The sequence below is a fragment of the Galleria mellonella genome, unplaced genomic scaffold (assembly GCF_026898425.1).
Source record: "Galleria mellonella isolate WM207_F2 unplaced genomic scaffold, CSIRO_AGI_GalMel_v1 utg746, whole genome shotgun sequence".
Lineage (NCBI taxonomy): Eukaryota > Metazoa > Arthropoda > Insecta > Lepidoptera > Pyralidae > Galleria > Galleria mellonella.
The window spans coordinates 1,568,843-1,587,276 of NW_026442148.1; the positions used below are offsets into that span (position 1 = coordinate 1,568,843).

General features: G+C 36.5%; 1 protein-coding gene and 1 long non-coding RNA gene across 3 annotated transcripts in view; one reads left to right on the forward strand and one right to left on the reverse strand.

Annotated features, from left to right (window-relative positions):
* The first annotated feature begins 8 nt into the window (after window positions 1–8).
* The window catches only part of LOC113509683 (adenosylhomocysteinase-like 1), a 26,170-nt gene continuing 7,744 nt past the window's right edge, over window positions 9–18,434 (forward strand). The window contains exons 1-3 of one of the 2 annotated variants that reach the window (XM_052901100.1): window positions 9–645; window positions 14,697–14,899; window positions 16,779–16,917. In XM_052901100.1, the coding sequence (XP_052757060.1) occupies window positions 405–645; window positions 14,697–14,899; window positions 16,779–16,917 (583 nt within the window). In that variant the 5' untranslated portion in view covers window positions 9–404. Of the gene's footprint in view, window positions 646–12,492; window positions 13,277–14,696; window positions 14,900–16,778; window positions 16,918–18,434 lie in introns of those variants that run through there. The other variant, XM_052901101.1, reaches the window with a different exon arrangement.
* LOC128202091 (uncharacterized) overlaps window positions 16,782–18,434 on the reverse strand; it is a 24,987-nt gene continuing 23,334 nt past the window's right edge. The window contains exon 3 of the long non-coding RNA XR_008253608.1: window positions 16,782–16,919. This is a non-coding gene — a long non-coding RNA (uncharacterized LOC128202091). The remainder of the gene's footprint in view (window positions 16,920–18,434) is intronic.

Below are 18,434 nucleotides of genomic sequence, written 5' to 3' on the forward strand. Positions count from 1 at the left end.
GGGTAAAGTATGAGGTGTGGGGTTTTCGATTCTGCTCACGGGTGGATTGGATATTGGAAATTCATATTTTTCGAACATTATTATCAATGCTTATGGCCATAAATGCAACGATAGATAGTTGAAACATTCTAGATAATAATAGTAATTTATCTATTAGTGTCCAGTGTCTATTATTTAATGAATTATAATTTCATCGCCACTGCGGTTGTTTGTGCGAATGTTTTTTATATTTCATGTTTTTAATCAATTTTATCACTATAAAAATATTAGTATTATCATTATAAATACATATAATAGTCACAGTTAATTGTTACGTTAAATTTATAAGTGGAATATAATAATATCTTTTAATTAGATTACCTACTCAGATTTAGGAAAAGTAAATAAAAAATAAAAATAAAAAAATGTCGGAGGGGCATGGCGAGCCGAACCAACATCGCAAAGAGAGTGTGGCAGCCGCAAACATTCCAAGCGATAGCCCCGTGACAGATCCTGGACAGGTGAGAGGCGGGAACGCAGAAGGCACTGCGGGCAAATTCGAAGGCCAGCGCGGCAAATCGGGCGCTCTGAAAAAATCAGCGAGATATCGAAGCAGGTCGCTGTCGGCTTCCTCGGCGGATTCCTACAGCTCTACTTCGTACACAGGTATTTTATATTAATTCAATATATTTATTATTAGGCGTTAGTGCCCAGTTTAATAATTTTGCCGCGTCAGGCAATAATATTTGTTTTTTTTTTTATGTAACTTACCTACAATTCCAAACAACCTGAAGACTACCTGATGGATAGTGGTAACTGTTGCCTATAGACAAACAGCACTATGGATGTCACAGTATATACTGTGATGTCTATTTAATGACTATATTAATTCACTATGCACCAATTTTTTTTTTATAAAACAGATTAGCAAATCAGTTGACAACCAACTTAATGGAAAGTGCCTATAGATGTATACTATATATTTAAAATTTTATAATCTTAGTAGTTTGTATTCATACAAATTCATTATATATATAAACTTTTTGAAAAAACCAACGGCTGAGTTTCTTGCCCGTTCTTGGCTGCTATTGCGTTCCGAATGGGCGGTAATGAAAAAAATGACTATTCAAAAATGTTTAAATCTAAGTTTACTTGAATACAAATATTTCTTTTTTTCAAACAAATATTATATTAAAGTTATTACAAAATATGTCTATGGTACCCCTCTAGGTTGCCATTTCTGAATACTGAGGTGTATTGATTCAGTGACCTCGTTAACTGTAAGAATTTACAATAAAATTCCAATAAACTTAAAAAATGAAAATGATTCTAAAAAGTTTAAAATAGCTCTAAAAAGTATTTAATTACAAAAAGTTATTATACACTGTAGGAATTTTTCAATGAGAAAATTTAATTGTATTTGTATCTATTTGTTTTGTTTTCATGTAATAATGTTTTATTTATTTTGTTTAAATCCACTATACATGTATAATATAGTATAGTTATGTATTTTATTTAATATTTATTAATGTGATCGCTGTGCCCTTCCAGGGTACATGTTGATTCTTTACCTTTAATAGCTTAAGACCTATATTGTTACAACATAAAATAGCAGGGGAAAAGGGATTGTTAGTAATGGAGACTGAGAATCCCATTGCTAGCAATATACCCAACCATGTCGACCTCCTCGCAGTTCCCCTTGGAAACTATCATGGTTAATTCCTGATGAATTCAATATGATGGGCTAACTGGCCTGTTTTCATTCTCACCTATCACCCTTCACTGGTGCCCTGCCAGCGTATCCCGTTAGGTACTATATATATATATATATATATATATATATATATATATATATATATATATATATATATATATATATATATATATATATATATATATATATATATATATATATATATAACAGTATATATATATTTTTGCATGAGGCCAGAACAAACATGTAGATAGACAAAATTAAAAAAAAAATTTTTGGTGAACTTACCAGAGGGAGTCTTTGTATACCAGAGGAAGATTTTGTACTTTGTCCTATTCATGTTTCTACCATGAAGCAGCTGTTTTCATGGCTGTGTTTTGGTTTGTAAAGAGTAAAATTAAAATATGGCAGTAAATTTACTGGGTACAGAGGAATAACATTTGAGTCCTCAGGAATGGCAACGCATGGGGGGTATCATGGGCGAAACAGTATACTCTGTTATGTCCATGGTACTGCTCATGTGTATAGGCGACGGTTACCACTTTCCATCAGGTGGACCGTCAGCTTGTTTGCCATTCTAAGTCATAAAAAGTTTATATGAGAACTATATTTTTATATTACAATGGCAAACAAGCTGACGGCCCACCTGATGGAAAGTGGTAACCGTCGCCTATAGACATGAGCAGTACCGTGGACATAACAGAGTATACTGTTTCGCTCACGATACCGTAGTCAACCATTAGGCAAACAAAAAACGAAATAGGCAGTAGTTTTAATGCGATATTCCGCAGTTCGAAGAAAAAAAACAAAATATCGTAAACAACAACTTGAATTGCAAATACATTCGGAAACATCATCATTAAATAAATGGATAGTCCATTTGTTTAGTAGCCTATTACCATAATAGTTTGTTTTATATAACTTTATGGCGTAAAGGTAACCCCGCCTGCGCTAACGATATACGCTGGGGGGGCACCAGTGAGAATGAAAAGGCAGGTCAGTTAGCCTATCGCGATGAATACGTTTGGAATTAAGCACGATGGTTCCCAGGGGGGACCACGGGAGGTCGATCTGTTAGGGTATATTGTTAGCAATGAGACTGATAATCCGCATTACTAACGATCCCTTCCCCCCCACTGCTTTGCATCAGGTTTGTTTGCTTCTCTAATTTGCATAAGAAAACTCTTTACGAACTTGAACCAATCAATTTTATGCAGGCATATATGCGCCGCTGCAATATAATAGTGTGGATACGACTCTTGATTTTTTTTTAAACTATTTTTTTTTTATTTATTTAAGACATTTGTTTTGTCAATTGAGAGACTTTGTACAAAAGTCGATTGCTTGAGTACCTCTGTCCCATTCGTGTTTAAACCGTGATGCAGTTGTGTTTGCATGGCTGTGTTTCGGTTTGAAGGGTGGGATATGGCGTGAATTTACTGGGTACAGAGGAATAACACCTGAGTCCTCAGGAACGCATGGGGGTATCATGGGCGAAACAGTATACTCTGTTACGTCCATGGTACTGCTCATGTCTATAGGCGACAGTTACCACTTTCCATCAGGTGGGCCGTCAGCTTGTGTGCCATTCTAAGTTGTATAAAAAAAACATTGATCTTCATTCTAAGGCGTCTTTCCTCTAAACTTGTATCTTCATCTTCAAGAGACAAGTTGTCGTGTGGTCCCGGCGTAATATAGGCCACCTCTTCTTTTCCCGTGGGTAGAGGCAACTAAGGGAGGGCGAGAGATAGGCAGCAGCGTCCCTCTAAATATATCTCCAAAACCTGATTGGGGTTGCCAATCCGCCTACCAAGCGTGCCAACTACTGGCAAAACCCCCCAAGGGGGAGGCTTATGTTCAGCAGTGGACAGTTAAAGGCAGATATGATGATGATGATGATGAAGATTTCGCTGTTATTTTGAAATTTTAATTTTGGAAATCGGTTTATAGGTATGATGATTCACAATCGACCCCATTATTTAACATTCAAATGCACAATTAAATGAAAAAAAAACGTTCGCGCTTACTTTTTTACTTTACCCGAGCAGTGAGTGCTTTATATTATTCTCAATTTCGTGTATAGTATAGTATATATCATATATGTGTAAGTGTATTTGTTATTCATATATATTTATTCGTTTATATACCATATATATAATTTTAGTATGTATGTATATCAATAATTAGTAGTACCGTAGTCGTGTTTTCTTACACTTCTCTATGGTTGACTGGGAGAGAATGCTTTTAGCATTAAGTCCGCCATGTACACATATTTGTACTAATGAATAAATAAATAAAAAATTTCCAAGTTATTGTCGTTCATTAAAATTGTCAAGCTGATTACGTCGATTCTTAAATGTATCATTGTTAATGTTAATTGAAAACAATGGAGTTATATAACATAATTGCTTTTTAATCGCTAAACGGGCTAAATGCAGTTTTCTTTTACAAATAGTAATATTAACAATCAATTAGAAATGATAATTCGTTATAATAATTTCTAAATAGTTTTGCAGAGATTGTATTGTTCTAATGTTCGGTCGTTAATTGCCATTCGTTAATTACCTTTTAGGTAATACATGTAAAAAATTAAAAATCGCGAACTAAGGGCCTACCATGGAATGTTTTCCGAAATTTCGGATCCGAACGAAACACAAATTTGATGTTAAAATTACATGATACGTACCGCTTAAAAATGCTAAAGTATCGTTCCTTTGAACGTTTATGGTAGGATTTATGATAAATGAAATCTTAATTTCCTTTTATAGGGTCGATTTTGGTACGAACAAAAACACGAAATTGAGTCCGAAATTTCGGAATTTCATTTCATGGTAGACCCGCTGATTGCAAGATACGTAACCGGGGACCGAATCTTTGATTCAAACTCATTGTTCACATTGTTCGCCGTAAAATTCAATATTTGTCGCAAGTTCGCGTGTGTTGCTATTGTTATCAGCATTCAGTGACAATCGTGCAACACGGCAGAGTCAATAACCCCATGGGGACAGTGCCAATAGCATGTAAATACTGTCTCATGTCTATTAGTCTCTAAGGTGACACGAGACTGCATAATATTACTGTCCAAAGTTTTATGACTCAACAAGCGGTCGTTTTGCCCCCTACCGCCATCTACCGGGCCTATTTATTCTTATCGGGATCAAAACTGTTCTATCTCTAAAGTTACAGCAAACAAATACCTATTAAATTTTATTAAAATTGGTCGTGCGGTTTCTAAGATTAGCGTGAATGAACATCGTGATTTGACACGAAATTTATAGTACATTAAGATACTTGATAAGGTTTGGGCGTCGTGTTGGCTGCTTTTCAGAGTCAGAAATGAACGCAGTATTTTCCTTTTAACTTTTAATATTAAAGCACGTTAATAGCAACCGAACAGTATAATAGACATCACTAAAAAGGGAAGAGGTAAATGGCCATAGACAATCGTATACTCTAATTTGACATAAATTGATACTTTGCTTCCCACAAGTACAATCCATAATCTATGTTTGCATTACACTACTCTTTTTTTCATAACAATACTCATATAATACTATGTGAAATAGGCAGCAGAAGCTGGTCACTGTAGCGTTAGAATTTCGAAGATGCGGATTGCGGACGAATTTGCGTGTGAAAACTAGTATTTTCTGTTTAATCTATACTTTTAATAAATCTGTAGAGAGGTTAATTCTGTACATGAAATATATTTCCAAAATAATTATCAGGGATTAGTGACCTATACTGATGCCAAAAATGCAATCAGTAAAATTTTAGTCTGTCTGTGTCTGTCTGTATGTTCGTTATAGAAACAAAAACTACTTGACGGATTTTAACGAAACTTGGTACAATTATTCTTCATACTCCTGGGCAGGTTATAGTATACTTTTCATCACGCTACGATCAATAGGAGCAGAGCAGTGAAGGGAAATGTGTTTGTTACATCAAAACCACTGAACCGTGAGGAAAGACTTAGACTACTTAGGAAAGACTTACGCAGACGACGTCGCAGGCAACAGCTAGTTTCTAATAAACTTTAATTTTTATAATTATATCTCTAGATTGAATTTGTTTTATGGTTAATAAATAACCAAGTAACTTCGTCGAGGGTCTTATTCTTTTACTCTAGTAACTCTAAAACGAATCCGATAAAGTAAAATTCTTAACAAAATATTTAATGTTTCCATTTATCAAATAGTTTTCTTTTGGCATTTCTTTAGATAGAAAATAGACTTTACAACGTCACGGTATATTTGTTTGATCGATTCGTTAGACGTAGTTTATTTTCTAAGAAACTTTGCATTCTGTAAAGATAAAAATGTCGGGATAAATTTATTTGCGGTTACAATAAATTATTTAATCCATTCCACATTATGCAAACGCAACAAAACTCCAGTCCGGTCACACTTCCCGTACAACGAGCGCGAGTTGAACGTATTCCAATTTTAAAATATTATTTTAAATTTCGATCGAATTGAAATTAGAAAAATATTGTTTATATTTTTTTTTTTCGCTATAGTGCCTGTGATAGTGTTGTGCAGAGGTGTTGCGGGTATTTGTTTTTAGTGATGTGACCGGTTTTTATCGATTCGTTACGGTTCCACGAAATAATTACGTTGCGGTTTTCTATTTGGATTGCTTGCTAAGTATAAAATGTTGAGATTTCAACGTGGTGCATGTGTAGTGATTCGTATTTATTCGTGTTATTTGCAACTGGTCGAAGATTTCGAACTTGGTATCTCTTACTAGAAGGCGATATCTCCCTATCGGAATGTAGTATCTCCCAATTAGAAGTCAATAATCTCCCTTTCCATAAATACTTCGAAAGAGTCTTTCTTAGTTCTATATCCATAATATGAGTACATACAATATGTGAAATTTTTGATCCAATTGTTTGATAGGCAGGTCATTTCTTTACAAATATAATAGACTTATTTACGCCCGCAGCTTCGTTCACGTGACCGGAATAAAAAGCAGCCTATATGTTATGTAATCGCGTCCATCCTAAATGTGACATGTGTGCCAAGTTTTATGATGTTTTGATTGAGCCAAAGCCATATTAGTTTAGTACTGATATAGGGGTGGGGGGGGGGGGGTAGGGGTTGTTAGTAATGGGGAGGTTAGTCTACATTGCTATCAATGCACCCTATCAGGTCGACCTCCACGCGGTTCCCCCTGGAAACCATCGTGCTGAATTCCAGATGTATTCATTACGACGGGCTAACTGACTTGCTTTTTCATACTCACCTATCATCCCTCACTGGTGCCCCGCCGGTGTATAAGTTAGCGCAGGCAGGGTCACCATTCCATTATCATCCATTAAAAAAAAAAGTACAGACATAGATATAGAAGTATAGACAAAGGTTGACTGGCAGAGAATGCTACTAGCATTGAGTCCGCCTTTTGTACCATATTTTCCTTTGCCCAGTAAAGTAATTTAAATAAATTGAATAAAAATAGCCACGTGGTTACGTCATCAATTCTAAATCGATTTTCATGATTCTTTTTTTACAATCGACAGGGTTTCCTGTCGTGTTTGTTTGTTTAATTAATTAATTTTGTGACAACGATGTTTGTTTGTTTGTTTGTTTGTTTGAGGAGTAAAAAAACTCCAAAAGCAATATTTAAACAGGCTATTATGCCTAATAATTTAAATTGTTTACGTCTAGCTGTATACTGCGGCTCCGCCCGCGTATATCATTCCATTATCACCCATTAAAAATACTCCTTGTATACATTTCTATTTGTTTTTAAATAGTATGTAAAAGTATTTACGAAATAGAGGGTGCGACCATTTTTTTTATACAACTTAGAATGGCAAACAAGCTGACGGCCCACCTGATGGAAAGTGGTAACAGTCGCCTATAGACATGAGCAGTACCATGGACATAACAGAGTATACTGTTTCGCCCATGATACCCCCCATGCGTTGCCATTCCTGAGGACTCAGGTGTTATTCCTCTCTACCCAGTAAATTCACGCCATATCCCACCCTTCAAACCGAAACACAACTGCTTCACGGTTAAAACACGAATGGGACAGAGGTACCCAAGCAATCGACTTTTGTACAAAGTCTCCCTCTGGTAAATTTATATTTAGGCTGGTTAATGTACGTGACCTTATGGGTAGTGGGTTCGACCCCGAGATTTTTACGCAAGGTCGAAGGACAATAAATGAACAATATTACAGCGCTTTGCTGGCGTTACGCCAAGATCTTGGTTCAGCTGAACGACACATATTAATTTATGTTGGTGCTAGTTGTTACCCGCGGATTTGCTCGTGCCAGTTTAAATGAGTGATTCAGTGTCAGGATGTAATTATAATCGAAAGGGGAATGAAGTGTTGTAGGCAATTAAAGTATACTTTATTTATGTTAATAAATTATTCAAAACAACATATATATATATATTAAATTACAATTCTTGATAGCCTGACCTGTATTATATATATATATATATATATATATATATATATATATATATATATATATATATATATATATATATATATAATACGTCATACTTTAGTCAATTTATTTTCGCAACACTAAAATTACTAAGGAAAAAAGTTTTTGTTATATTGCAATATTTCATTTATATATTCTAGGTAAAGTAAACCACTTACATTTCCCGACCTATCACAGCAATTCTACTAATGAGGTTCTAGCACGAGTGAATGGTATAAAATAAAAAGCTAAAATACTCTATGCTATTTATAATAAAGTACAATTTACTTCGCAACAAACCGGCGAAATGTTTCGTATCTACGTAAATTCTAAATTCAAATATAAAAATAAAAAATATTCAAAAATTTTTAATTTAGAACTCGCAATCGCGTGTTTACGTATAGAGAAATTTTTGAATTTGGAACTCAGAATAGTGTGTTTACGTGTACATAATGTGCGGATCACTTGAGAAACAATATTTATGAAGTTTTAATATAAAGGGTTTTGGTTAAAGACTTACATTAATACAGCACAGATGTAACGACTTGAACACGACTGTAACACGATTATAACACAACTGTAACACGATAATAACACAACTGTAACACGATGATAACACAACTGTAACACGACTGTAACACAACTGTAACACAACTGTAACACGACTGTAACGTGACTGTACAACGACTGTAAAACGACTGACCTGCTCCGGGGTGGACACTCTTATATATAATATATACATACATGTATCATTACCAATACCTTATTGTATGTGTTAATGGCTAATTAACATATTACTGTCAATTAATATTCATGCTAATTTGCTAATTATTATAATTGCTATTGTTAATAATGACAAAATCAATTATATTAGTTTAAAAATTAAATTACTGAACCGATTTCGATAAAATGATTACAAAAGCAATCTATAAGTATGTCCTTTCAGATAGAAAATAGTACATTACTGCAGCGGCCAGCGACTTAGGCATTGATGGACGAACGTGCAAATGTGGGCCGAGGCGTAGCCGAGGCACACATACGTGAGTCCATCAATGCCTAGTTGTGGCCAAGGCTTGTATAGTACTTTTCTCAAGCAATGTGTGGAAATCAAAAACACAATTTTACTTTTTAAGCTCAATGACGAATAACGAACAATAATAATTTTTCACGCGCCATAATGTTGCTTTGTTTTTTTTTTTTTTTCAATAAACATCTTTCTATTTGCAAGCCAGATCGAAATTTAAATAAAACCTTTTATTAGTTACCTCCTTGGTAGCCATGTTTCGAAGTAAAATTCATCCATCATCATGGTCATTCCATTTTTAAATTACAAGACAAATATGAGTTTACATAGTAATTTATCTGGCCGCAAAATATGACAAATATGGATTTTCATACAACTTTTGCCGGCCGCTGCCCGCGTGTATCTGGCCAGTACGGCAAATTTGATTTATCTCTAAGAAGATTGTCAAAATAATGCTCACATTTCCAAGCATGTTTGAGAAAAAGAAGTTTTTAAGTAGGTTTACAACCGACGTAGCTATGAGGGAACAAACATTAAAAAAACCGATTGGGAATCTGCTTCTTTTTAAAGTCGGTTAAAAATTAAATAGCTGTACACTATTTACCTGTTTCTACATTCGTCTAATGGTTTTTGCAACTATGTTACGCGATTACGATAAAGCCCTGTGGTCCCGGCATAGAATGGACCACCCCTTACTTTCCCGTGGGTGTCGTAAGAGGCACTTGCCAATTCACGTGATTTGTTTTCAAATTTACGTGAATTGGCAAGTAAAAGTGAGTACTTAATGATATATAATACTTATTCTACCAGAGGGAGACTTTGTACAAAAGTCGTTTGCTTGGTCACCTCTGTCCCATTCGTGTTTCAATCGTGAAGCAGTTGTGTTTGCATGGCTGTGTATCGACTTGAAGAGTGGGATATGGCAGCGAATTTACAGGGTACAGAGGAATAACACTCGAGTCCTCAGGAATGGCAACGAATGGGGGGTATCATGGGCGAAATAGTATACTCTGTTATGTCCATTGGTACTGCTCATCAGTGGACTGCTTCCATCAGCTTGTTTGCCATTCTAAGTTGTATAAAAAAAAAAAAATAATACCCGCCCACTATGTACTCTTTATTATAACAGATTGTGAATTGTCAATCTTTGTCGGGTGCCCACTATACAGGCTCGCCCACTGTGGGGCCCATCGTATCTTGTATTTGTAACTTTGTTTTTGTCAAATAATAAATTTCTAATTATATTAAATAAATTGCATTTTTTTTTGTTTAAATATAAACGTACATGTATGTGGTTGTATTATTATGTATGTACGGTTACTACTTTTCATCAGGTGGGCCGTCAGCTTGTTTGCCTTTCTAAGTTGGGTAAAAAATCAGTATCGGTGTAACATATATAGTGAATGATATATAAGATTGAAAATCTATATAAAGCGATACCTGACCTAGTGCGGTCAGAGATAGTTGGGACAGTGTTATGCAAACACTCAACATTCTTTTTTACAGTTCCGTACCTATTAATGTGTACTTCAGGTGGGCCGTCAGCTTGTTTGCCATTCTAAGTTGTATATAAAAAAAAGGAAAAAATGGAATCAGTTTGTTGCCCGTCTGTCAAGACCCTTTTTCTTAGGAACGCGTGGAGGTATCAAGTTTAAATTAATATACATATTCACGGTTTGTCAAGACCCTTGTTCTTAGCAACGCGGTGGACGTATCAAGTTGAAATTAATACCACATACTCAACTCTGCAACAAGTCTCTTGAAGCGGTGAAAAAATCAAGCTTCTAAATCGACGCAATCAAAAGATACGGCCGTTTATGTTACATTTATATCGCATGTTTTGACATTCGAAAAGGGAATCAAAACCTTAGGGTGGGTATCTACTTCCCGTTGATGTAGAATCATGAAATTTGGCAAGAAACAATGTCATGTAGCACAAGTAAAGGCGAAAATCCGAAAACCGTAAATTTGTAGTTATTTCACTAAAAAAAAAACTTAATTTTGTACGGAACTCTCGCTGCGCGAGTCTGACACGCACTTGACCGGCTTTTTATAATAATTAAGCATGTGATATTACAACAAATACGTGCAGAAGCAAGATAAATTGTGTTATTCATAAAAACTAAAATATCCTGTAAATACATTTTTACTATTACAGTGTTTTTTTTTTATACAACTTAGAATGGCGAACAAGCTGACGGCCCACCTGATGGAAAGTGGTAACCGTCGCCTATACACATGAGCAGTACCGTGGAAATAATAGAGTATACTGTTTCGCCCATGATACCCCCCATGCGTTGCCATTCCTGAGGACTCAGGTGTTATTCCTCTGTACCCAGTAAATTCACGCCAAACAGTGTTCTGTTACTGTCTTTCAAATTGAAAAATTAACGCAAATACGCAAAAGACAAGGACAAAACACTACTAATAGCTAAAATAGGTTTATGAGAGGTTTGACGTATTTATAAATAAGGGGAGTTAGTCTACAATCCATGAATAGGACCAACACATGAGTTATGGGAACCTCTTGACCCCTTTATGTCGGCTTATTAGCTACATTTTTACAGACTCGTGACGCGGACAAAGTCACGGGAAAAAGTTAGTAATAATATAAGGATAAAAGATTGGGGGGAAAGGGATTGTTAGCGATGGAGTTGGACAACCCTATTGCTAGCAAAATACCCTATTAGGTCGACCTCCGCGTGGCTCCCCCTGGAAACCATTGTGAACAATTCTTGTTGAATTCATAACGACGGGCTAACTGACCTGCTATATATATATATATATATATATATATATATATATATATATATATATATATATATATATATATATATATATATATATATATATATATATATATAATTTATACATATCAATCAATCAATCAATCAAATCAATCAAGAAACACCAATAAAGTAAATAAATGTACGTCAAATTATTCCCTATCGCATAAAATCATCCATCCGCAGGTGTAGCCAGCAAACGCTCGAATAAGCATTTATGGATTGCATTTAAATGTGCTATTGATTCTCACTGGGGTTTCCAGTTTATTTTTTTTTTTATACCACTGAGGTGGCAAACAAGCATACGGCCCACCTGATGGTAAGCGGTTACCGTAGCCTATGAACGCCTGCAATACCAGAGGTATTACGCGCGCGTTGCCGACCCTGAAGAAACCTCTTTACCCCCCTTTTGAAGAACCCCATGCTGTAGTCTCTTGGGAATTCCAGTTTATATCTATAGTTGATTTCAATAGAACTTAATAAAAATCTAAACAAACGAATAGACAGTTCGACCATAGGACTGTCTGGTGATGTCCAACAGTAGTACAGATCGAACATCGATCAATCGATTGAACGTTTAGATTTGCCACTGATTACATTGAGAGTGCCACGTGGTCCCGGCATAGAATGAGCCATCCCTTCCTTTAGAATAGAATAGAATAGAAACATTTATTGCCATACAATTACAATATAAAATATAAATAACATATACAAAAAGTGTCCCATACTCGGCAAAAGGAACCGGCTCAGCTGATGCTGCGAGTGTCCCAGCGCAATGTGAACAGCTGCACAGCGCTGCTTCTCAGCCAGTCCCTCTCTTAACAAAACATAACTAAAGTGAATATTCCGTGGGTGTCGTAAGAGGCAACTAAGAGAACTTATTAGTCGAACGACGAACGGCAGCGCCCCTTTTAAAACATATCCAAAGCCTAAATGCGGTTAGCAATACGCCTGCCAACCGTGGCAACCACTGACAATAAAACCTATATTTGTTCTTGAACTTGTTTCAACTCGTTCTTTTGCGCTAAATTCCCAATTTGAAAGAAAGAGACAAAGCTGTGTAATAGTGAAAATAGATTCGTAGAAGGTTCTAGTTTTTATGAGTTAGGGTTATTTTATGGCATGCAGAAGAACATAGGCTACTTTTTGCCCCTATCAGTCCACATATTCCGGTTACGCAGACGAAGTCGCGTTTAAAAGATAGTTTATTTCAATATTTTTTTTTTAGTTTTTTTTTATCACCTTCATGCCTAAATCTGGTATATTAAAGAGCACCATGACGGAGAAAGTCAAGAAACGGCATTCAATTGTATCGGGAAGGAGCGATTTTTGTAAGTGCACCATGCAGTTATAAGTTTTTCAAGTTCTTTTACAGTAGAATCTCGATTATCCGTAACAAATAAAACCAGGAGTTTTCCGTATAATCGAAAATCCGGATAATTAAAAGTACCCGTAACCGACGAGCGTGTATGACAAGATTGATGAATGTGGAAGAAGTGAAAGAGGTTTGTTTGAATCGAAGCATTTGGCGTTCCATTGTTTCTGCCTACCCTAATGGGAGACAGGCGTGACAGATATGTATGTATGTATGTATGGATTTTAAAGTAACATCGAGCAATAATTAAATTGTTTATTCTTTTATTATGTAAAGGATTTTACGTAAGTCATTTAGACAATAAAAGGGAGATTTTGTACAAAAGTCGTTTGCTTGGCCACCTCTGTCCCATTCGTGTTTCAATCGTAAAGCAGTTGTGTTTGCATGGCTGTGTTTCGGTTTGATGGGTGTAATATGGCGTGAATTTACAGGGTACAGAGGAATAACACCTGAGTCCTAAGGAATTACAACGCATGGGGGGTATCATTGGCGAAACAGTATAGTCTGTTATGTCCATGGTACTGCTCATGTCTATAGGCGACGGTTACCACTTTCCATCAAGTGGGCCGTCAGCTTGTTTGCCATTATCAATTGTATAAAAAAAAACAATAAGGTTTAAAAAATTACGAGCTGTAAAGATAATGGATTACATAACATCCTTTTGCCGGGAAGAGGTCGCTTTTAGCGATAAGGTCGCCCATTGTTTTCTCACTGTGATTATTTCTTATAATAGTTTATATTTATAATAAGTTTACTATTGTAATCTTTAGGAGGAAACAATAAAGAGTAACTATCTATTTATATAATTTATATATAATATCATTTCTAAATCGGTAATTAGAGCCATGAACAATAAGTCCGGATAATCGAATATTCGGATAATTGCTGTTCGGATAATCGGGATTCTACTGTGTTTAGCTGATTTGCCATTTTCAGTTTTATATGAAAAAAATTTAATATTTAATTAATAATTCTTTCACATATTGAAAGCTACATTATCAGCAGGTAATCTAAAGAATCACATATAAAATTATAACATTTTTGTCTGTATGTTCGTGCACGCTAATCTCAGAAACGGCTAAACTCATTAAACGCGGTTTTTACGTTGCGGTTTGCTTCACTTAACATTTAATGTTTGTTTTATTTTAATCGGTTCATAAATAAAAAAAAAGTTATATCAATCTAAAGAATCACATGTAAAATGCTATAAAATAACCGATCATTTGTATTGGCTGAAACTTTATGAAGGTATTAGGTACGTAATTATCATTTAAGTATATAATACAATATAAGACCGGATTCGTGGAGAGTTCCAATTGGAATGATGGGATTATTATATAAAATCGTTAAGTGATCACCATAAATTGCAATTCCAGGGTCGTCGTCCGAAGAGGATGAAGGTGTACAACCCCATGAGAAGGCCATCGCGGCTGGCCAACCCAACCCCCCGTACTGTGTACGCAACGTTGAACAGCATGCGTTCGGCAGGAGAGAGATAGAGATTGCCGAGCAGGAGATGCCTGGTATTATGGCCTTGAGAGCCAGGGCCAAGGATGATAAACCCCTCAAAGATGCCAAGGTAAGGGACATGATATATTTTTATGGAGTCTTAATGAAATGGTAACCACGTCAGATTAGGGGAAAGAGATTGTTAGTAATACAGATTTTTTTTCAATGGATGAAAATGCATTGTCAGCCCGCCTGCGATATCGGTATACACTGGCGGGGCACCAGTGATAGATGACCTATGAGAATGAAAGCAGGTCAAGTAGCACATCGTGACAAATTCAACGATAATCACGATAGTTTCCAGGTGGAACCGCGTGGAGGTCGACCTGATAGGGTATATTGATAGCAATTGGGACTGACCTCCCTATTACAATTCCTTCTTCCTTGATAATGTAGTGGTAACCTCATCGGCATAGGAGGAAGGGTTTGTTAGTAATGCGGACTACCACTCCCATTGCTAGCAATATGACCCTGTTTGGGGGGAAAGGGATTATTAGTAATGGAGACTGAAAATCCCATTGCTAGCAATATATCCAACCAGGTCGACCTCCACGCGGTTCCCCCTGGAAACTATCATGGTTGATTCCTGATGAATTCCTCATGATGGGCTAACTGGCCTGTTTTCATTCTCATCGATCACCCTTCACTGGTGCTCCGCCAGCGAATCCCGTTAGCGCAAAAAAAAAAAATATATATATATATATATCCTGTCACGTCGACTTCCACGAGGTTCCCCTCGAAACCATCGTGCTGAATTCCAGGTAAGGTAAAGTAAAAATAAAAGCAGGTCAGTTGGCCCATACCATAAGGCCAACCCATACAATATCGCAAGGTTACTTTAGTCAGCAAAAAACGTGGTGGAGCGTCTCGCAATTTGTGAGTGTTACAATGCAGCTATAAAATGTTATGGGCCAATGAAAGAATGGTGACTAACCTATTGCCCGTTACTGCATACGTGTGGGTTTCTAACGTGGGATAATCAAAGATCGTATCCCATAAAAAAACTAACTTCAAATGTGCCAAAATTTGTTATTATTATTTAAAAACAAAACTACTGTACCGATCCTATGGGACCAATCTTTTAGTTTATTTATTTATTCATTAGTACATATATGTGTACATGGCGGACTTAATGCTAAAAGCATTCTCTCCCAGTCAACCATAGGCAAGTGTCAGAATACTCGAATGCGGTACTAGTAATTATTGATATACATACATACAAAAATTACATATATAAACGTATGAAAAAAATATATATAAATAACTATGAATAATATTTTTACTTACACATATAAGAAAGTATAATAAAAGAGTTAAATTCAGTAAATATCAAGTGTATTTAAATAATTATTAATATAAATAACGTTATATTTTTTTTTACAACACAGGGGGCAAACGAGCATGCGGCTCACTTGTTGGTAAGTGACTACCGCCGCCCATGGTCACCCACAACACCAGCGGCATTGCGGGCAATTTTGCTGCCGTTAATGTGGAAGTAAAAGGCCATTTTTATTAAAAAGGAATATAGCTCTTTTTTCTTGAAGGTTATGTTGTCGTATCGTTTAATGCACTGGAACGAAATACTGCCACTGTGGAAGTTGATTCCAAAGAGTGGTTGTGCGTGGGAGAAAGTGCCTTGAAAAACGCACGGTGGAGGACCGCCACTCGTCCAGATGGTTGGGATGAAATTTTAGTTTATGGCGGGTTTATACAGTATCTTGAAAGTTTCAAATAAACTTGTTTTAATGAATACGGGGGGGGGGGGGGCTCGTCGACCTCCAAAATTAGTTTTCGTTTATGTCGAACTCTTGCGAAACCGATTTCGAGCCTAAGGGATCCATATCGACGACTCTAGCTATCCCTCATTTAGAAGGTCTGTAGGTTTAGGTGCAGTCTCACGTGCAGTGCTACGTCTGATTCGGTTTATATAATTTTATTTTATTTTATAGATAGTAGGATGCACACATATAAACGCACAGACGGCCGTATTGATAGAGACGCTGGCGGCCCTCGGCGCTACGGTCCGCTGGGCGGCGTGCAACATCTACAGCACGCAGAACGAGGTGGCGGCCGCACTGGCACATGCAGGTCTGTAATATTTCATCATCATCATCAGTGTGATCAGCGCTCAGCAGGCGGATTGGCAACTGATGTTTTAAGAGGGACGCTGCTGCCCATTCCCTGACTTTTTTTTATACAACTTTAAATGGCAAACAAGCTGACGGCCCACCTTATGGAAAGTGGTAACCGTCGCCTATAGACATGAGCAGTACCGTGGAAATAACAGAGTATACTGTTTCGCCCGTGATACCCCCCATGCGTTGCCATTCCTGAGGACTCAGGTGTTATTCCTCTGTACCCAGTAAATTCACGCCATATCCCACCCTTCAAACCGAAACAGAGCCATGCAAACACAACTGCTTCACGGTAGAAACACGAATGGTCGCCTCTTACGACACCCACGGGAAATGAAGGCGTGGCCTATTCTATGCCGGAACCACACTGTAATAATTAGTGTTCCATAAAAAATAAATTGATTTAAAAACTAAACTATAGAATCAATTTTGATAAAATTTCTATGAGTCTATAAGTGTATTCTTTTAGATAAAGAGAGAATTTTTCAAAATTTTTTTATGGGTGAAAATGGTATGGTAACCCCGCCTGCGCTAACGGGATACGCTGGCGGAGCACCAGTGAAGGGTGATAGTGAGAATGAAAACAGGCCAGTTAGCACATCTTGATGAATTCATCAGGAATTAACCATGATAGTTTTCAGTAAGAACCGCGAGGAGGTCGACCTGGTTGGGTATATTGCTAGCAATGAGATTCTCAGTCTCCATTACTAACAATCCCTTTCCTCCCTTTTCCAAATAGGTTTTATGTGTACAACTGACACTGGAAAATAATGCTGCATAAAAATCAGTTTTTAAAATTCACGTCTGTCATTTTGTCCACGCACGTTTTGTGACGTACGTCTCACCTCTAAACGAGTTATCTTTAAATTATTAGGCAGTCGGAAATTGATGTCTGATACGGAAGGTCAATCTTCGAGTGTTGGCAGTCGCACACATACTAATGGTAGCGGAATTAAACAAAATAATTCTGGTATAAACAAATAACCAGTGATATCTCTCGATTATTTAAGACGTTCACAAGATAACTGGACTATTATATTTGTATATGTGTCTCTCATTAATAGTGCCAGCGATGAACGTCAACGATTCAGTGACAAAAACCAAGTTCGACAACCTGTACTCGTGTCGGTGAGTATGTACCCTAGGGTTCCCTACGAGAAAGGACCCTACACTCGTGTCGTTTGCACTATTTTACATTAGATTAGATTTGTTTATTTACCAGACTATTGATGGACGATTGTGTACAAATGTTCGCCTTATAGTCTAAGGCGCAAAATTATTATTGGGTACAAGATACATTACATTGAGTCCATCAATAACCCTATATTCCTAGTTGTACCCTTTTAGGGTTCTCAATGAGGCTTGTAATGTCATTTCCATGAGGAAGAAAAATTTTTAAATTACAGGACAGAATCTGGTTTAATGAGTTGTACTCTCTTAGGGTTTTTTTTTTGAGTGAAAATCTATCTG